The 22354-nt window shown below is 38.0% G+C and overlaps 1 protein-coding gene across 3 annotated transcripts in view; it reads left to right on the forward strand.

The window, feature by feature from the left end:
• Positions 1–22085, forward strand: part of LOC145263938 (vitelline envelope sperm lysin receptor-like) — a 135195-nt gene extending 113110 nt beyond the window's left edge. For all 3 annotated transcript variants that reach the window (XM_080121010.1, XM_080121011.1, XM_080121012.1), the window contains one exon: positions 20851–22085. In XM_080121010.1, the coding sequence (XP_079977136.1) occupies positions 20851–21183 (333 nt within the window). In that variant the 3' untranslated portion in view covers positions 21184–22085. The remainder of the gene's footprint in view (positions 1–20850) is intronic.
• The last annotated feature ends 269 nt before the right edge of the window (positions 22086–22354 follow it).

Below are 22354 nucleotides of genomic sequence, written 5' to 3' on the forward strand. Positions count from 1 at the left end.
GTGTTTTCTATATATATTTTTTCAATTTGCTTAACTATGATAGATAACTGTATAGTTCCAGGACATGCCCATTACTAATCCTTTAACTTGTACAACAGTATTCCGAATTAAAACTGGCAAGTTAAACACTTGCATGATTAAATTTTAAATAATATGGTTATCTTCGGACTACTGCATCTGTCTTATAGGGTACTAAAAACGAAATGTAATTCGTCTGATCCTCACTCTCACCGAGACTAATAACATCACGCCTGTATATTTTCTTTAACAATTATTAAGCAATCAGTAATTCATGATTCTCTGGTATATTTTATGCTTTATTTCATTTTAGTTTAAGCTTGTTAATCTAGTGGTCTCCACCAGTTTTAATTTATCTGAGATTTAAAACAAAAGTTATCGAAAAATGTTTTAAATAATGTTTACAAGTTAACCCCCAATAGTTACTGATACTACCACGCGTGAATACTTTAAAAATAAAAGGATAAAATGTTTCCATGAGTATTGGTCCTGCCTTAGTATATAGATGCCAAATCGACAGTTTACTAATCTGAGTTTGCAATTTCTTCCGAAATTAAACTTACAAGTTAATCTATCTGTAAAGAAGCAAGTTTTGTCTGCGTGAATGCCCATTAAGATAAGTCAACACCATGATGATCGGTGATAGTTTAAATTGTGAAGAAATCCGGTAAGTGGACGAGTCAACAAGAACTTGCGTACATTCAATTTTTACCTGTTCTATCTGATTTATCTTTTCTGTGTTTAATATATACGATCCAACTACTTACAAATCTGTGCTTTATACATGCATCTATAAAAAATAGTTCTTGTTCGAATTCACTAGATTTTAAATTTTATTCGTTTTCCCATTGTATTTTAAACCATACAGTAAACATTACCATTTAGTTTTATCTGGCAGGCCGCCCGGCATTTCCCTGTCGTAAAATACGCTTATATATAATATTTTGATTAATGCCGATTTCGTATTTATTATTATATTACATTGGACCCAATATATAATAATGATTAAACAAAATGACTCGTGCACATCCACCGATAATCGAAACCAAAGCATTCAGCTTCCACTTTACTTTTTCCTTTGACGTTAATGCCTGAGCTTTAAAGTCATGCTAAAACATTAATTAATAGCTATAACCTTACGCATGCAAATTCATAACGCCATCGTCTGACCTTCACCTGGCACATTACATTTCTCCTTTTTCTGCACTGCTTTTACCCGACTAAAACCCAAATATAAAGCTTAGTAGTGTGTTGAATACCCTAGGTAATAAGCTTCATATCTGTAGACACAAACTGACAGATGAGTTTGGTAGGCACATTTTTAAACAAATATACGCATACATAATATTTATAGAAAGAGTTTTTGTTTACTGTAACCTTTTTATGTGAATATTATGCAAATATAAATCATGTAGAATATCTGTATGAATATAATTACACGTAACAATTATTTATAGATGATCAACCAATAATAAAATTGAAAAAAACAAATAAAAAATTAATTAATGATTTTTGTAAAAGAATGTGCAAATTAGCTAAATCGTTTGCAGAACGAACTATATATAAAAGTTGTATTTTCTTTTAAAATATATAGAAAAAGGGGGTTTGATATGAATAGCCCTACAAAAAAAAAAAAAACTCAAATTTATAGGAGCATAGATAGATTTAAAACAGCTTTATTAATTTTGAAAATTACTGTTATTAATTTTGAAAATTACTGTTATTAATTTTGAAAATAACTGTTATTAATTTTGAAAATTACTGTTATTAATTTTGAAAATTACTGTTATTAATTTTGAAAATTACTGTTATTAATTTTGAAAATTACTGTTATTAATTTTGAAAATTACTGTTATTAATTTTGAAAATTACTGTTATTAATTTTGAAAATTACTGTTATTAATTTTGAAAAGTTCTGTAAGCGGCATTTTTTCTTTCCTTTGCTTACAGAATTTTGCTTTTCGTATCGCTTCTGGCTGAAAGCACCTTAGTCCTGTTCTTCTTTTCTTTTTTACGACCGGACAACGCCCCATTTATAAATTTTTGTCCCCCCTCTTTGCTTCCATCGGCACAATTTTTTGCGCCCTCCTCCGGTTTTACAATTTTTTTTTATATGACAACGCCGAGCGCCCCCGCTAGTATTGTATAAATACTGTGTATACTTCTCTTTACATACAACTATTGATGAACTTGTAACTTCTTCGTTACTTCTACTCCCTTTTGCTTTCTGTGAACCTCCTGTTTAATTAACACTACACGTGCCCAGAATCTAACAATAAACTAATCGGAGCAGAGTTGATTATTCATAATGATTGCATGAGAGAGAATTGTAAAGAAAAAAAGATAAAACCTTGTGTGCAAAAGAAAATACGCGATGTTTTTCTATTTGTAACAATCATTTTCCTCACCTCCATTGATCTTGTCTTACTTTTACTACTTTCACTTGAATTCTGCAATAGCACATTCTTGCTATTTCAGCCAGTCTTGTGTTCGTTCGGCTTTTTTGTGTAAAACGGAAACTAATTCGAAGCTAAGGAACTGTTCCCTGCAATCGCGCCGAGAAGGTCCAGAAGCATTCAGCTTTGACCAATGCGGGGGGGGGAATCCTTATATCAGACAATTGCTATTCAATGAACAATCCCCTTTTAATGGGGAGCTGCCCCTTCAGCATCTTGAGGGTAAACAACCCACCCCCCAAAAAACTGCCCCGTAATAAAAGTTAACTCCGCTACTTCTATTTGACCTCATTTATGAGGTCAAATAGAAGTAGCGGAGTTAACTTTTATTACGGGCACCTGCCAATTCTGTTTTTAATACTGTAATAAATTCAAACGTGTGTCAGTTATTCTTTGTGGCTGACGGAACGGGTGACGTGTCACGTTTTTTGTACACTTTATTTTCCCCCGTCGCTTCAAGGTTTCGGGTTCGATCCTACCTACTTACCAAAACTGTTTTTCAAGCTCTTTATACATTTGATTATTATGCCTTTGGTTATTATACATTTGGTTATTATACATTTGGTTATTATACATTTGGTCATTATACATTTGGTCATTATACATTTGGTCATTATACATTTGGTCATTATACATTTGGTCATTATACATTTGGTCATTATACATTTGGTCATTATACATTTGGTCATTATACATTTGGTCATTATACATTTGATCATTATACATTTGATCATTATACATTTGATCATTATACATTTGATCATTATACATTTGATCATTATACATTTGATCATTATGCATTTGATCATTATGCATTTGATCATTATGCATTTGATCATTATGCATTTGATCATTATGCATTGTATTATTATACATTTGATCAATGTGTATTTGATTATTATACATTTGATCACTATACATTTGACTATTATACACTTGAACATTATACATTTGATCACTATAAATTTGATCACTATACATTTGATCACTATACATTTGATCATTATACATTTGATCACTATACATTTGATCACTATACATTTGATGATTATACATTTGATCACTATACATTTGAGCAGTATGCTTTGCTTTGGATTTACCACCCCGTTCCAACACACACCTCTAAAAACACGGGTAACGCCGGGTACCCCCGGTAGTATAGAATAAGTCAGAGAGAGAGAGAGTTGCAACCTTATATGAAGTGAGTGTCCCTAATGATGGAGATCTAAACAGAGCTAAAAGGGAGAAAGGACCAAATATCAAGTTCTCATGTATGATATGAAAAGAAACTCGAAATTTAGAGAGATATCAATTATACCCGTAATTATAGGGGCCACAGGACTTAGGTAGGACTCCAGGTTCTTCTTAACTAATGTTCCTGATGAACCAAGTGCAAAAGAGATCCAGACAATTGCACTTAAGAGAACAGCGAGGATGCTAAAAAGAGCTTTCGGTTGGTTTCAATAAAAAGCAGGGCAATGTTGGCAGCTGGTTTGGCTGCCGGATAGCCAGCATTACAATTTTCCAGAGAGAAAAATTAAAAAAAATATCCCAACTTATATAACTACTTGTAGATGTCAGCGCATACACATAAATGAATATATATATATATATATATATATATATATATATATATATAGTAAAGTAATACGTACAAGATGTGTGAATATGCGTATAAATTAGAAACACCAATATCTCCAAACTCTATTTGGTAAACATTCAGACAAAGCATTTTCCCTAACAAGTATAGTTTAATGAATGGCTGATCGATCATTTAGTTAATCTTACCTTAGGAAACGGAGAGAAAGAAAGCTCATCCAAAGAGAAGAGAGAAGAATGAAAGGGTAGGAAAAAGTCGTGGATGTTTGCACTGCTAAGCATATAAATAGGGGTCAAGGTTATAAAGAGGGGTTAGGTGTTAAATTTAGGTCAGAGTTTATGTAAATTTTACGCGTGTCAGAAACAACCTTATACGTGTCAAGTTTACGTTGTAAATATTAACTCTGTGATTTTGAATATAGATTCTTTGCTTTATTTTTTCATTTTGTATTTACATGATGTATTAAATTCATTTTTAACGCCAATACCAAGTTAAATCAAAATAAACTGTTTCTGCCTATTAAAATAATTCCCAAAGCTAATGCCAATGTTTACCTTTAAATTATTTTAATGGTCGCATATGCATAATTAGAAACCGAACGTAGATCATTAGTCTATGGCATCACGTTAAAAATATCATTTCCCTGTACTAATTTAATCTCAATCAATAATATGAAGGGCAATAATCTGTTTAAATGTATGTATGTATCGCAAACACTTTCGACAGACGTGACGCATTTTCATGAGATCGGTATTGTTTTGAAGCTCCACCCTTCGGACCACAAATATCGAAAAAATGCCTAAAAACATTAATTCCTTCATCCTCAACAGAACCCTTTTCTACAGGGTGGGGTAACAAAAAATCGTTCCATCAATGACATTTAAGCCATACACGCATGCGCAAAAAAAAAAAAAATTCGAAAAAGTTTTAAAGTTTAAATATAAAAAAAAAAGACATAATTTCGCTCAGGCGGTCACAGACCAGTCGGTATCGTAGCAGCATCTGTATCTTAAGATTGCACGTTCGAGCCGATCTATCAGTTATATATTTTTCGATTTTTAAACAGGGTTATTTCTGCCATTTTGTTTTCGATTTTTTAAATTTTTCATTCACGTTCGCTGTTTTTATTTTTGTTTTCCCTATTTTTAAAGAAGTTTTCACATCGTTCGCTTATTTATTTTGCATCAAGTTCGCCTTTTTATTGTTTTTTATAGTTAAACAGGGTTCTTACGTTCGCTTATTCTTTATTGTCCATTTTGTTATTTGCCCCCCCCCCTCCAAACACCCGGGAAACGCCGGGTACCCCCACTAGTTTATAATAAAGATCAACTAGATAAGTGGCTGGTCGTTAGGTTGAAAATCTTTAGGTTTTAGTTTTGTTTCCGGTTTGGTATCAACTTTCTTTGCTGGAATATCATTATTTACCATTACTGTAATATAGTTCAATTCTAAATGAAAATTAGACCCATTGTAGTTCGACATGAAATGATGTATTTTAGGTAAGACTGACTGACGAACGCACAGACAAAATCGCTTTTTTGTAATGTTTTGCTTTCTATTTAGAATTAATTGAATTTGTGCAGAATTTGAACGGAACGTAAAGTCGCGTCGGCTCGACTGTGCCCAGAGACCGAGATCAACCGTCCGAGTTGTAATCTAACGTAACACGCCGATCAGCCAATCCCAATGTGCGTTAACGAGCAGGCGACTTCTAGATAAATATAGAGAGATAATTGTTAAGTGCTGAGATATTGTTAAACAAAGATGGCGGCAGTAAAGCAAATCAGCGAAGAATCAATGCAGTAAAGAGTTCGAGTGTTAAATAATTCCTAGTAACAAAGATGGCGGCGAAGAATCAATGCGGTCACCGTTCAGTCGTTTCGAGATAGAAGCCGACGCCGAACGGATTGAATCCAAAATTCAACATTTTCAATAACTATTGAAGCTTATGATTGGTTGATTTTTATAACTGGGGTTATAAAAACGATGGTCGAAATTATTGGCGTCATACCCCCCATTATACTCTTTGCCATTTTGATAAGGTATTCTCTTGCACTTCGCACACTGCTTCCTGTTTCTATTTTTGTTATTTTGTTAGTGTTATTGTTGTTACCCATTCGAATTATATCGAATTATTTTGACACGCTATCTTTTTTTTACTGTTATTTCTTACAGTATGTGGAGCTTTTAAATCATTTTATTAAAGGTTTAGCTATGGCTGGCTTTGAAAGCCAGATGCCTGCAACCAATACCAGTATGGAGTCCGGCTACACCGTGAAACACCTGTATATGACCCTCAAAGGTCGATATTAGCGTCAACGACTTCATAGAAAAAGCTAAAAGCTTCCAACACCTAATAACTGACAAAGGAATCAGTGTGGATTTACCAAGACTGCAGGAAATCCAGAAAACATGTTTGATACTCTTCGTGGTTGACGGGAAAACCAAAAAAGTCATCCGTGCTAACACGGAATTATTCACCGATTTTCTAACAGCAACAGAGGAATACGTCCGCTACGCCCCATAAAGTGTAAGGGCTACAATACGTGGAACACCCTTGTCAATAATCCGCAAGACTTCCTCTTTCTCTCCCAAAAAGAATACAGGGGAAAGAGACGTACAACGGAATCCGTTTTCAACGTTCCTCACCACGTCGACGGCGAACATATTAGAGCTTTTATGCTCAAATACGGGGAAATTGTCGCCGTCCAATGCGATGATTTCCACGGGGTATTGTCTTTGACCTTCTTCTCGATAGGGAGACTTTTACGAATATTCCTTTCTTTCTAGAGGTGGGCAACGACAAATTACCCATAATTGTGGCAGGCAGAAGCCCTACATGTTGGAACTGTGGAGAGATGGGTCACCATACAACAGACTGCTCTAAAAAGAAACCAGTTCCAAACGCCAAGTCAAGAATGGGGCAACACCTAGAAATCGAACTAATAGTTAAAGATCCCCGTTCCTCCCCTGAAGAGACTACCCACATCGAAGTCGAAAAAGGACAACCATGGGATATAGCCATCGGAAAGAAAACCCCTGGCTGCCTCTCTTTGGAAAAATCAAGAGAGGAGGCCATGCTGGCGGAAGACTCTGGAACGGCCAAATACATCGAAATCGTGAATCTAAAGAAGGCATTAGATGCACAAAAAGAATGTATTCCCAAATCTCTTCCTGAATCCCAACTTTCTTCTCCAAAACTAAGTCCCAAACTACAGAGACAATTACACCCCATCACTAACTCATCTTGCAAAACTAAAGCTCAAATCCCTAGTAAAATGCCTCCTCCTGTTTCATCTCCCGTCCTCCCTAAATTACCCAAATTAATGCCACTTATCCATATTAAAAACCCTCTCCTGTTCCATCTACCTCTGCCACAATATAATACTTCTTCCTCATCCCCCGTAAAGACCCCCACCAACCAACCCAATTGACACTGAAAAAAGTTCCCCCCCCCCCTGGAAAAAGAAGAAACGCCAGCAATACCTCCCCGGCAAAGATATCTGCAAGCTAAGTGGCCCCCAAATCAAAAAACTCTGTTTATTTTAGAGGGGCTGTCGACCTAGGGAAACTAAGGGATTTCAGGGAGGTGGCTCGCAAGCCTATATACGACCCCATCAACTACCCAAACACCAAAAGTTTTAACAGTTATAAGAAAAAATGAGGAAGCAAATGACTATGGGCACTGCTAGAGGAAGCCAAAAAATCGTTTGATCAAGCAGTGCCCATAGTCATTTAAAAAGATACAGACATTAGAAATTTACGGAAATGTTGTTAGGAGGGTTCCGACTAAAATGCGGCCCTTCCTCTATAGGATAGTAAAACTAACCTATCTAACGCATGTCGGCGGTATCTATCCTGATGGACTCATCGACACTACGATGGGTTCTTATTCGCTCACGAGAGGCATCGGCACGCTTATGTCCGATGTTCGTTTCTGGTTCTCAACACTAATGCACAATCATGGATCTCAAGCTTGTTAGTTTGAATGTCCGAGGGCCAAGGGGCGACTCGCAAAAATGGCGCTTGAGTTTAGACAGGCAGCACCTCTTAGTGGATATTTATTACGTGCAGGAAACCCACCTCTTGACCATTTACGTGCACTGTCTAAAACCTTAAGGGCTTACTCAGCGTACTTTAATTCTTACTCGAGAGGTGTTTTCTGGCTAGTGTAAAGGTCTCTAGATGCGTTGTGTGACCAATTTTACATGGATACGGAGGGGAGACTGTGTGTTTTGGATGTTACCCTAAAGGGAAGGGCTGTTCGTTTTATTAAGGTTTATACTCCAATAGCCACGTTTAGCTGGCTGCTTTTTTTTTTCGGCGAATAGAGCAGTTCATGGATACTTCTCGAACAGTTATCTTAGCGAGAGACTGGAACGTGGTCCTGGATATCGATTTGGGTTAACAGCTAGGGGAACTAACAGAGATCGGGATGCGGTTTTATTTCGTGAATTTGTGGATAAGTTCGATCTTATCGACACATTCCGAAATGATAAACCCCGTGACTTAGTGTGGACTTGGACAGGTAGACTACGCCCAAGCTGGTACAACTCTCGGTTATATCGACTGGTTCTTAGGCGGGCCGACGTAGGGGATTCTAAATTGCCCAAGTTTCCACAATATAGTTTACTCGGATCACAGGCATGTTCGGGTAAACTTAGATAGGCCTAAGCCTAAATTAGCCGGTTATTGGAAGCTCAACATGTCGTTGTTCGATGTGGAGGGCTTCTGTGACGGGCTATTACTAACCCTACAACGGGAATTAACGGGGGCTATCATAGGGAATAAGTGGTGGGTAAATATTAAGGAACCCATTAGGTCCTTTTCTCCCCAACTTTAGCAAAAGACTCAACATAGATTCTAGGGCAGTTAAAGCGACACTAGAGTCTAGATTAAATCGGGCGGTGCAGGAGGGGATAGTGCTAGAGTTATTCTAATTAACACTCAGCTTGCCTCCCTGACTGAAAAGGAGCACCAAGCTTTAGTGATTTGGACTAGGTTAAGAAGAATGCCACTAGAAGACGCAAACATGGCCTCTGAACTGCGTGCAGAGAACTTTCGGCAAGCTGCCGATAGGAACATCGCTCGTATCACATTGCTGGATGGGTGTACCTTGACCACAAACCCGGGTGTGTTGGAGGCGTTTAGATCTCATTTCCAGGAGCTTTTTTCCGTGGAACCCGGTCTGTCATTAGAACAGTTCGACACCTATTTGGCTGACTTTTCTCGTCTCGGAGCGGCTTGGTGCGAGGCTGATATAACGCAGGATATATAACGGGTCAGCCTTCATAAGTCATCGCGGATCGATAGTCTGCCCTACGAAGTGTATTTGAGGTTATCGCACGTCTTTGTCCTCTTGCTTACGCTTTTATTCAACTCATGATTTAGGAAGGGCTGAATCACCAAGTACTTTACCATAGGTGTGAGAAAACTTGTTCGCAAAAACAAAGATGGTGGGGGTGGGTTAGGTAATTACCACCCCTTAACGATGCTTAACATTGTGTTAAAGATTTGGGCCAAGATTTTCGCAAATCGTCTGCAGCTTGTCGTGGCTCGTCTTATTAGTCGCGAGCAAACATGTGCCGTGAAGGGCAGGACAATCCAGGACAACTTACACGCGATACGCTTGTTGATAGAAAAAGTCGACACTGAGGCCGCTCTGATCAATTCAGATCAGTCCAAAGCCTTTGATAAGGTTGATCATCGGTACTTAGAGGCTGTTTTGTCGGCGGCCGATTTTGGCCCGCAATTTCGCTCGTGGGTTTATCTTCCCTATGCTAACCCTGCGGTGATGGTAGAAGTGAATGGGAAGAGGTCTTGACCCTTCAGATTGTCACGTTTAATTCGTCAGGGGTGCCCGTTATCACCCATGTTATATGTGCGCGCGATCGAGATTTTTTGCGCAGGCTAAGAGTGAATCCAGTCCTACGCGGAATTGTTTTACCAGGTGCGAATGTCCAGATAAAGTACTCGGCCTACGCCGATGACGTAACTGTGCTTGTAAGGAGCAATGCGGAGGTTAGTGTCGTCGGCGTATGAATCAGATTGTATGAAACGGTAACGGGGGCCAAAATTAACTGTGACAAGTCTTCGGATTCGCGCATCGGTGCCTGGAGGGGTATGACCTTTCCGGGACCCATAGGTGGAGCGACGGGCCTTGCAAGATACTCGGCGTGTGGTTTGGTCCTGACCTCCAGCTGGAGAAAATTGGTCGGAGGTTCTGAAAGCTGTACGGTCCGCAGTCGCGCTGTTGATCAGTAGAAACCTTTCATTAAAGGGGAGAGCGGAGGTGTGTAATACACACATCCATCCAATCTTTATTCATCGTCTATCAGTGCTTCAATCCCGTCAGATACTCTGCTATATCTGCAGAGGGCTCTTTTCAACTTTTATGGTTTAGAAAGAACCTATGGTATGTCGTGATGTCTTTTATATCCATCCTTCTGAAGGCGGTCTATGTATGCAAAACGTGACGATTCGGTTCCACACGCTAAGACTACGTAGACTGAATGTGCACAGAAAGTAGGGAAAACGGATGGAGGACACTAAGAAAGCCTTTCCGGCTTTAAGAGGGGTGCACAAGTCCGGGGGGAGCCACACAGGTTGCACCGAGGTGAATGCACCTTCTATCGTGAGTACCCGTGCGCGCTGAAGTTTCTCTTAAGAGTGAAGGAAAGCCTCTCTAACGCTCTGCTATTGTCCCGAAAGGTATTATATCTGGTTATGATGGGATCCATAAGGGATGCTATCGGTGAGGTGCTCCCTTTGACGAAGGGGCAGCTCCGCTCAATCTGGCCTTGGGCGCCTTGGTCGGTATGCTTCACTATGCTTCGGTAATTCAGGATGCTCTCTGGATCGGTAAGAGACTTCACTCAGCTGGCTGGGCGGTTTCGCCGATTTGTAAACGATGCGGCGATGAGGCCGAGACTTTATGTCACGCCTTCGTTTATAGTCGCATCATGCTGCCGCTGATTGAGTTTGTTGCATGTCTCAAGCCCGCATACTGAACACATCGTCACTTTGGTTCCTATCAATGTCTCTAGCAATTGGGCACTGACAACGGATAGGCGCAGAAAAGAATTGTTGACCTTGCTAGCGGTTACAAAATGTGTGATCTTGAACACACGCATGAGAGTGGTCTACGGATCTGAGAACTTTGCTCCCATCGACCTTATACGAATATTCCGTTATCAGTTGAAGGTTCGTATCAAGGCAAAGAGAGTTAGACTCTCTTCGTCAAAATTTGTTGAAAGGTGGGTGTATGTTGCGCGTGTCCTCTGTGCAAGAGAGGCAAGCATTGACTGGTACTTGGATGTGCCTTAAGCAAAGAATTTTGGGACCCAAAAACGAAGTCAGGCTTGACACGTTTTTAAGTCCAGAGCAGGTCACGCCTTAGACTAGAGTAGGACACGTTTTGTAGGGCCTTCTGTTCATAACCTAGTTAATGTATGATAGGGATCATTAGGCCCTATTTTTAGTTTGCCTCGTTTATTTTTATTAGCCCCATACCCCTCCCGAATTAGGTAACAGATCGCTTGACTCGACAGAGATGTGGGTTCCCTTTCGAAGTTTGGACCCGGGTAACACTTTCGACTGGCGATCGGCGTATTTCCAGAGTTTAGTAACGGGGGATCTTTTGTTACTAACATTGTAAATATTTTATTTCTCTTTTGTATATACAATGTTTATTTTCACACACCTTCTTTTTTTTCTTATCGGTTTTAATAAGGTTATCATGGTATGATGTTCTTATAATGATGGACGAAGGATTAATACGCTGATGGATGTATGGTATGAATGTGGTGTTGTGGTGAAAGTAGAGTGAATGTAGGAACTATTTAGGTTAGATTACTTAGCATTAGACAGCAAAGACCGTCCCTCTCCACCCCTCCATGTTCAGCCTTGTGCTAAATTTTTCTTTAAAATTGTATATATTTAAATGAAAATAAATATTTACTCCCATTATAATTGGAGATGGTCTCCTAGCGGCTTTGCCTGAAGGGAGACAGGGTAGCGTGCTCGTTAAGAGTCCGGTCTTTGCATTCAGCCCGACAGATGTTGCACAAAAAGCATGTTAGACAATCAACTGCGGATGCATGAAGTATTCTTTGTCAAAATAACCAATTTTTTTTTAAATTACATTTTCCCCCCAAACAAGGCAAATTGCCACTTTGGTGTAGGGGGCTAATATCAGGGGCAACAACTACCGGGGTACTCTGTAGGGATTTGGGCAGCAAGATGTCGGTTCAGGTTACACTTGAACTTCAGCATGTCAGTACAGTTGGGGAAGCAGGGACCCAGAATGGAATTCCAAAGTCTGGCGGTTCGGAGGAAGAAACTATTGGAGTAAAAAGATATTTTACATCTAGGGATCTGTACAGTGTGGGGGTGGGATTTAGCAGCCCGTCGGGTTTGTCGAGGATGCTCACGCCGTGGGGGCACAAGTGCTTGCAGTTCATCAGAACATTCACTACTAAAATACTTATAGAACAGACAGGTGGATGCAACATTTCGTCGATGGGACAGAGGCTGAAGCTTAAATGCCAGTTCAGGGCCTATCAGGGTTGCGACTCTTCGGATCTCGAAAAAAATTGCATTACGTGGCGTTAGATACATCATTGAAAAGAGAGGCCCCGTAAGTGACGGATGGGGCGAGAAGTGCCCAAACCGGGTGTAAACATTTCCTTTGACAGAAAAGAAAAAAAATACTTGAAAAAAAAAATGCTTTGCACAATTATTAAAAAATAACCTTTCAAAAGCAGATAACACAATTTTTGATAAACAACTGTTATCTAAACAGTATTTCACAAAGGCGAAAACAACAAATACAAACAAAACTGGTTAGTAAACGCCTTCCGCTGCGTGGCAGGAAACATGAGTTGGAACAATTACATTGAGAGCATTGCCAGGCCCGCTGCGAAGGTTCTCTCTACCGTGCTAGAAAGCTACTAACACCCGAAAGCATCCTGTAAACCAATAAGGCCACCAGTCGCCCATGTATGGAGTATTGTCATATTAGGGCTGGTGCATCTGCTACTAGTCTATCGCTGCTAGACAAGGTTCAAAAGATAGTCGCCAATCTGATAGGTCCTGATCTTTCATCTAAGATTCAACCTCTGTCCCATCGACGAAATGTTTCATCCCTTTGCCTGTTCTACAAGTACTTTAACCGTGAATGCTCTGACGAACTGCAAACACTTGTACCCCCTCGACGTAAATACCGCCGACGATCCCGACAAGCAGCTAAATCCCACCCCTTCACGATAGAGACCCCTAGATGTAAGAAACCTATTACTCCAGCAGCTTCTTCCCCAGAACCGCTAGACTTTGGAATTCCCTTCCGGATCCCTGATTCCCCAACTGTACTGACATGCAGAAGTTCAAGTGTAATGTGAACCGACATCTTGCTTCCCGACTCCCCGCATAGTATCCCTGATGATTATGTCGCTGATAGTACCCCCTACATCAGATAGTACCCCCTACATTAAAGTTGCAATGTTCCTTGTTTGGGGTAAAAATGTCATAAAATAAAATAAAATGAAATTACATATATTTATATTATTTATTATTTGAGGGTAAACAGTTACATATGGTCGCTACAACTAGCCATCTGTTTCAGTCAAAGAGACTTCATCAGGCGACCTGGAACCTCTCGACGCCAAAAAGGTGCAGAACTAAAATTTACATATGTTAAGGACTAAAACTGCACTGTTTGTTCATTTCATCCGGATTTGACGTCCCCTAGAGATTTTTGGGGCTAAATGGGGGGGATGCTGAACTTAGTCATTTTTTTATGCCTCTTGCATTGTGCACTCAGTATCATGCATGCTTCACTTGTTGCATTAGTATTCATAAATGTGGCTACATGAAAGGGAGGTAACTCATATTCTTGTCTAAGATTGTTCAAAATATGTTACTCGGAAAACAATGCTTTTTATTGTGGTATACATCAAGTTATGTACAATAATTATATATAGATTTTTGATAAGCAAGGTCTCCTCATCAGCAAATTTTGAAGGGTTTTTATTGAATTTAATATATATATTTTTATTGAATATATATATATATATATATATATATATATATATATATATATAAGGCTGGGTAGGTTTATCCATTAGAAGCGTAGAGTTAAATTTGAAAATCAAATAAGAGACGTGTTACATTTAACACTTTAAAGCCAAATAACAACGCGATCTTTTTTTTAAACTTTATAAAAAATCATGGCGAAGTAGAAGAAAAAATATATATACATATATATGTGTATATATATATATATATATATATATATATATATATATACAGATTGAAAAAGGAGTGTATATCTCCGAAATATATCTCTCTCTTCAAAAATAAACATCTGTTTATTTCATAAAGTTTTAAAAAGAAATCGCGTTGTTATTTGGCTTTAAAGTGTTAAATGTAACACGTCTGTTATTTGATTTTCAAATTTCATTTAACTCTTTAATAGAAAACTCTACCCAGACTTTCTAATCACGTGCGACCACACGCAATTATCTGGTTACAGAAAAACCACAACTAACATCAGGTGGGCTTCACTTAAAATTCTTCAATTCAACATCATGACGAAGAATAAAAGTAGAGAGAGAGATTGAAAAACGACTCGTATTTATTAATGGTTTGTTTTACAAAAATTAAACCTTCATTATTTATCTATGTATTTATTCAGTGACCATTTTTTTAAGTTTATTTTTTCTTATTTTACTGCTATTCTATTTAGTGTAGCTATTCCGAAAAAAAAATGGAAATTATGGAACATGTGTTAGCATTTTATATTATTTATAATTTTTCTTTTTTATTTTAATATTTAATTATTTACTAGCAATGGGTGCCCGGCGTTGCCCAGATGTTTTTAGGTGTATGCTGAGCAAAACATAAAAAAAACGGTCAATTTTTTAAACTTTAGCCCCTATTATGACCTCTAAACATTTATTGTTTAGGGATAAAGTAAAGTTATTAAGTTAGATCCATGTCCAAGGAATCTATATCTAAAATATCACGTGTTTAGACCCAAAATTGTAGGAGGAGTTTGGTAGAGTTCTCAAATGTCAAATCGTTGAATATTGACCACTTAATCGCCAAATTTCTGTCGAAACCCTAATCACATCGATTTTCCCAAATCTCAGTACCCTGTATATCAGTTTCGAATCTGTAGGCTTAAAATTGACAGTTATAGCGTAGGGAAATGTACACAGACGCACAGATATACACATACACTTTCACTTATATATATATATATATATATATATATATATATATATATATATATATATTTATATATATATATATATATATATATATATATATAAGGATAATAGTACGCCATATATATAACAAAAGACCATATATTTTGTGTGCTGTTCTATAAGGCCAAGTTATTTCGCAGAAACTGGAAATTTATTTGTTTTTTTTTCTGTGTGTTGGCGCTTAATATTAATTATAGTTTTTTAATATATACTTATTTACTTTGTCTTTGTAATAATTTGTATCCATTTACTTATATTTTATTAGCCGAGGTTCTTCTGCAACTCCTGTTTTATTTTTATCAATTGCTACATTAAAGGGGAAGTAATTTGATTATTGTTAAAGAGGTTAGCTCTAATTTTGTATTTTGTTCTTCTAGAACCCTATTAAGGTTAATTAAACTTATTACAGTTTGTTATCTGTTATCGTATGCGGAATAATCACGTCGACACACCAGTTCGAGCGAGATCATAGAAGTTAAGCAACGTTGAGCCTAGCTAGTATCAGAAGGGTGACCATTTGGGAATTCTAGGCGCCGCATGTGCCCTCCGCTCATCTCTGCATTGTTTCCAGTCGTCCTGAACCTTCAATTGCCACTTGTATGCAAGAATGTTGATCCAGGAGAAATGTTACATTGTGCTATTATTATTATTATTATTATTAGTAAGGATAAAAGTCTTTAGAGTGTTCATGGAAGTAAGAGATCTTTGAGGTTCATATTGTAAGAGATGGGGCCATTAACAGGTGTATATAAAGAGAGTGAGTTCATAAATGAGAGAGATTGCATATAAATACATCTTGAGAAGGTGTTTTCATATCTAGAACGACAGACCGATAGGTTGGCATTTATGCCGATGAATTGACATGTTGGCATTTATGCTGTGACAGTTCGTATGAACGGGAGTGTTTATATAACATAAATAGACACATATACTTTCTAACACATATATTTTTTAGATGTGAATTTCAAATGGTTTTTACACATAAATAGACAATACCTTTTTCATGTAATGATGGACACAGGAGACGGCAGTTATAAAAACATGATGAGCATTTATTCTTCCACTGACCGGTTGGTGGCTTTGCGTTCAGGAATTCAACCGTTCACATTCTAATGTTTCAAAAGTGACAGTCTCGCTTCTAGACGTTCGACTCCCATGTCTGGACCCAGACTATCGTCTGTCTCTGACTCTCTGCCTCCCTTCTTCTGACTCCTCCTAACTAACTAACTAACTCTCACTTCCTATATTGAGAAATCCATGCATGTCCGGCCAACGTGACTACAATTCACGTGCCATCAACATGCGCGACCTGCACGTTTTTGAACATTCTGATTTCCCAATAACCTATTTTTCCAATATGTTAAAAACATGTTTATTAAATTATCTTGTATAGCTGCATTCCTCAATTGAATTTTTCATAACATGATTAACAACGCACATTTTTTTCTTGAAACTATTTTATCTCTAAGCTAAACAATGGTTTGTTTTACATTCCACTTTCTAATTCTCTCTCGTAATCTATTTCTAAACCTAATTTACGAGGTTCGAATTTCACTAAATCTCTCTATTTTTATACTTACATGAACAGGGGACAGCCCTTATCATGCAAAAGGAACGGGGCTGGTGACTGCGCAACTCTTGCCACAAAAATGTACCACGCAGGAACCCTCACAGTGGGTATCTATAGTCTGTAAAACTGAAGGAAACTACTCATCTCTTATCATCTTTTATATTATAATTTTTCTGTTTTTTGCTTTTCAGATTTCTTTTAATTATATTGACAAATAAATTTACTGTATTTTACCTGTTTTCAGGTTTATTTTTTGTAATCAACCTATTTGTATAAGTTTTGTGTCTATCTGTGGTTGTTAAGTGTTTCCGTATGCATTTTATTTAAGTGTTTATTTTTGTTTGTTAGTCTATTATTCATATTTGTCTTATACATATTTAAGATTATTTTTATTTTTCTATCCATTGACTGTGTTCTTGCGGTCTTTTGTCGGCATGTATTATTTCCTTAACGAGTCTCGGTATGTTAGGTGAGTGCTTACTTTTTTCCGATTTAAAATTTCAACTAGAAAAGGAAAAAAAAATGAAAAAAAAACTGTTTTCGAAAATCCTCATTAATAACAATAACATCATTTCCTTTCTAACTTAATCCTAACTTTCAACGAGCTTATAAGTGCTTCTGTTGTTAAAATCCTCCAGGTTTACATGCGCAATATAAATATATATCGAATTCAATTTCCTTTCATTTTTCCACATAATTTTAACGAAACCAAACCGACATTTTCGAAGTAAACCTAAATAAATGTGGTAATAATTAAGCTAAGGTGTGGCTACGTACAAAGAATATAAACATTTGTTATCATGTAGGCATACTGAATTTTTTGTTTGTCTTACACAGTGATCACCACTTATCAAGGCCCGGAAGCCACTCAGGGATAAGGGTTATTGCAAGTACATTACGTTAGTGTGGAGATTTGATGAAGTGTTTAATTAAGGGGGCGGTTCATTAGGAATTTAACATTGGACTTGAAGACATCCAAGTTGTAGTCCGGAGGGAAGCAGACAGACTGAACAGAGTTCCACAGGCGTGCAGTTCTAAGAAAGAAGCTTTGTTCATGGAATCAGCGTTTTGATTTAGGCCCAGATATAGAGTGGGGGAAATTTTTCACAGTGGATTCAGCTAGACGGGTGTTTTTCGTGAAAGATTGGCGAGGGGGACCAGAGATTGGAGTTCAGACGAGCACCTGCCATGATAATAACGATAAAACAAGGATAGGCTCGCAACGTCTCTTCTGTTGGAGAGAGGTTGCAGAGTAGAGAAAAGGGCACCCCCCACTAAGCCACGAAGTCTATTTTGTACTCTGTCAAGGCAGGATAGGCTGTTTTGGGCCGTTCCTGCCCAAATATGGCAACAGTATTCCATCCCTTCGTGATAAAAGCACGTGTGATACCTCGCCCAACAGCAACTATCGACCACATCGTTGTAAAGATCAGGTTTCTCCTGCGTGTTATCTTCTGGTCGTATCGTCTACTCTCACATTGTTTGCTTTTGCTCCGAGGAAAAAGAAAACATTCTGAAGATGTCAGTTGGTCTCTAAGTGCATCCGCGACATAATAGCGCGTAAAGTATGCTTTATCGTCGATTAATCTATTCTCTTCCCCATCTGATCCAAGCAATGACATGTGTTCTTCTGTATCTAACTCGTAATTATCCTTAATTAATCAACACCCTGACCACCATGCTCATTTTAGTTTATTTTATATTCACCTCTAAGAAGTTTCAGTAGCTTTTACAATAAACCATATCTCTATCTCTGCTATTATATAAAAAAATGAGTGAGTTTCAAATAGACTCGAACACGGCTGGGTCGGTTTAATGAATTATTACACAAATATACTTTATATGCCTTGCAATGTTTTTATGTAGTATGTTTTAGCAGAATGGTTTCGATATATTATCGATGATCAATAATCGTAAAATCCCCGATTAAAGTAAGAACAGGGGATTTTCACTAAAGAAAACGCCTTGTACAGCTTAAAACCAAAAGTGCATTCGAGAATTTTTATTACCATACAAGCAAAAAATGCCCGACATATAAAATGAAAAGTAGTTTCTTTGATATACTAGGGGCGTGTTCGAAATGAATGCTTCTACTTAAAACGAAATAAAACCACCATATTTGACTTTTGCATTTTAAATATGTCAAGCTATAATCACCGCACAAGTAGAAAGACCCAGCATATAAAATCCAGAGTAGATTCGTTGATGTGACAAGAACGCGTCCGAAATGAATGTTTCGGTTTGGACTACAATTGAAATATACTTGATATTTTCATTTTAAGTTTAATTGGCGTCTTAATAAAAAAAAAAAATTGAAATCAATAACAGTTTCTCGGCAGTGCAATACAGACTACAAATGAATTGAGGGCAAAGTAACTGTGTAGTATTGAAAACAATGCGCATTTTTCCGATTTCTATGATTATAAAATATTGGAGAGTTAAATATTCGTACAGCCTCATTCATTCCCGGGTAACGTCAACTCTCACTGCAGGGTTAAGTTTTTTTTTTCTAATAAACATATTTTCTATTTTTTTGTAAATACTATTTCATGTTTCTTTTTATTACTACGAGGGGCGTGCAATAAGTAATGTCTCTGACCCACTTTCAGTTGTCTGATCCATATAAAATTTTGTAAGTGCAATGATTTATATCTCTACGGGTTATGTGGCAAATTACAGCTATGAACTAATTGTGGTTTCTGTTTTACAGGTGTTTAAACTGTCAGGTGTGAAATGGAGCCTGTTGAATGTCGAGCAGTGATCCGGTTTTTGTATTTGAAAGGACGCAAACCACAGGAGACTTTTGATGAAATGAAAGAAACTTATGGTGATAATGCCCCATCATATGACCTTGTAAAACGCTGGCATCGTGAATTCAAACCTGACCGGAAGTCTGGAAACAGCTTCTAGACCTGGTCGTCCCCTTCTGCCATTGATGAGGAATCTGTCCGTCAAGTTGAGGTTGCCATTTTGGAAGATCGGCGCATTACTATTCGCCAAATAGCCTAAGATGTCAAGATTACTACAGGATCTGTGACCTCTATCATTCATGACTATTTACATATGCATAAGGTGTTTGCCGGATGGATTCCCAGGTTGTAAACACCATTCCAAAAGAGAGAACGCGTCGAGTGCTCAAGAATAAATTTGGAGATGTGCCAAGAAGATGAGTCAAAGTTTTTCAAAAGACTGATTACACGGGATGAGACCTTGATCCATCACAAGAATCCAGAGACTAAAGCCCAGTCAATGCAGTGGAGGCATTTGGACTAACCGCCTCCAAAGAAGGCAATGGTGCAGCCCTCCGCTGGCAAGGTCATGCTCACAGTCTTCTGGGACCAGGGCGGAGTAGTGATGACAGATTTCCTGGCAAAGGGTACCACACTTACAGGAGCCTATTATGCTTCCCTTTTGAGGAAACTAAGGGCAACTATTAACATCAAGAGGCGGGGCAAGATCAGCAAAGGTACCCTCCTCCTGCAGGACAACGCTCTGGTTCACAACTCGCATGTCGCCAGACCAGAAGCACGGGCCTGTTGTTATGAATTCCTTTCCCATCCTCCCTACTCTCCTGACCTTGCAACCTCTGACTTTAACCTCTTCCCAGCCATGAAGTTGTTTTTGAAAGGAAAGCGTTTCCTAGATGATGCAGCCTATATTTCTGAAGTCACGTCGTGGTTGGAGGACCAACCTGGGGTGTTCTACTAAAACGGTCTCCAGAGCTGCATCAAACGATGGGAGAAATGCATGAGTCTGGTTGTTTCCTATGTCGAGAAAGTCTAATAACTGTGCCAATTTTCGTTGCTCTTCTGCTATGAGAAGTGGATCAGAGGCATTATTTATTGCACACCCCTCGTAACTAATATTTTGGATGGACTTCGATAGTATCGCATGCGCCTTTTTATTACTAAATGTAAATCTGATGCTTTCTTTCAGGTTCAGTTACGGGGCCGAATCGAGGACAACTATAACTTAGCTCAGATGACCGTTGGAAGATGTCTAGCGTACAACGAGAAACGGTCTTATGAAATTTTAAAAGACGGCTGTGGAGACGGCGTCGTCATTCCTCGGGAGATCGGTTTCACTTCCTCCAATAAATGGTTTTACAGTCCAATCTTTGAGGCCTTCCACCTACGAGACTCGATGACCATCCAGTTTGAATGCATCCTGTATACTTGCAATTCTCGATGCCCAGCGTCCTCCTGCCCGAACTCTGCTGTACAAGCGACCGCATCCGTTCCGCAAGGGAGAATACGAAAGTTAAATTAACTGCAAAAACAATTGTTGAAAAAAAAAAAAAAAAAAAAAAAAAAAAAAACGCGATCTAAAATTTGAGTAATTTGTGGAATGTGGCACGTTTAGAAGGAAATTAAAAAAAATTATAGAATAATTATTGCTGACTAAACTATTTGTGTGTGTAATATATATAGGGAGCCCATACAACCGTGTGCACAGTGAAATATTATTTGGAAGCATTTAAACAGTTCTCCCGGCCCAAAATATAATTGGATATACATATTTTTTAAACTTCTTTGCAATATCAGATGTCTCTCCTCCCGCTTTAGATCTCCTCTTCCCATTTCTATATTCCTCCTTGTCTCTTACTTGCTCTCTCTCTTTCCTTTTCTTTTTTCTATCTTATTATTTTCCTTTTCTTTCTACTTTTTCTCTTCGTTTTTTTTTATCCTCTCTTTGCATCGTATTTACTCTTTGTTCCTCTCTTACTTTCTAAATCTCTCATTCTCTTTTTTACTCTTTTTCTCACTCGTTCTCTCCTTCTCTTTCATTCTCTCTCTACTTTATCGTCCCTTTTTATGTCCCCCTTTCCCCTTTCTCTCTCTTTCCCTTGTCTCTCTCCTTTCTTCTCCCTTTTCTCTTTTTTCTCCCTTTTCTTTTTTCTCCCTTTTCTCTTTTTTCTCCCTTTTCTGTTTCCCCTTCTTTTTTCTCTTTCCCCTCCCTTTTCTCTTTCCCCTCCCTTTTCTCTTTCCCCTCCCTTTTCTCTTTCCCCTCCCTTTTCTCTTTCCCCTCCCTTTTCTCTTTCCCCTCCCTTTTCTCTTTCCCCTCCCTTTTCTCTTTCCACTCCCTTTTTTCTTTCCCCTTTCTTTCTCTTTTTCTTTCCCCTTTCTTTCTCTTTTTCTTTCCCCTTTCTTTCTCTTTTTCTTTCCCCTTTATTTTTCTTTCCCCTTTATTTTTCTTTCTCTTTCCCCTTTATTTCCCTTTCTCTTTCCCCTTTATTTCTCTTTCTCTTTCCCCTTTATTTCTCTTTCTCTTTCCCCTTTATTTCTCTTTCTCTTTCCCCTTTATTTCTCTTTCTCTTTCCCCTTTATTTCTTTCTCTTTCCCCTTTATTTCTCTTTCTCTTTCCCCTTTATTTCTCTTTCTCTTTTCCCTTTATTTCTCCTCTTTCCTTTCCTCTTTTCTTATTTCATATTTTTCTGTCT

The sequence above is a fragment of the Euprymna scolopes genome, chromosome 39 (assembly GCF_053919585.1).
Source record: "Euprymna scolopes isolate OS-2025 chromosome 39, ASM5391958v1, whole genome shotgun sequence".
Classification (NCBI taxonomy): domain Eukaryota; kingdom Metazoa; phylum Mollusca; class Cephalopoda; order Sepiida; family Sepiolidae; genus Euprymna; species Euprymna scolopes.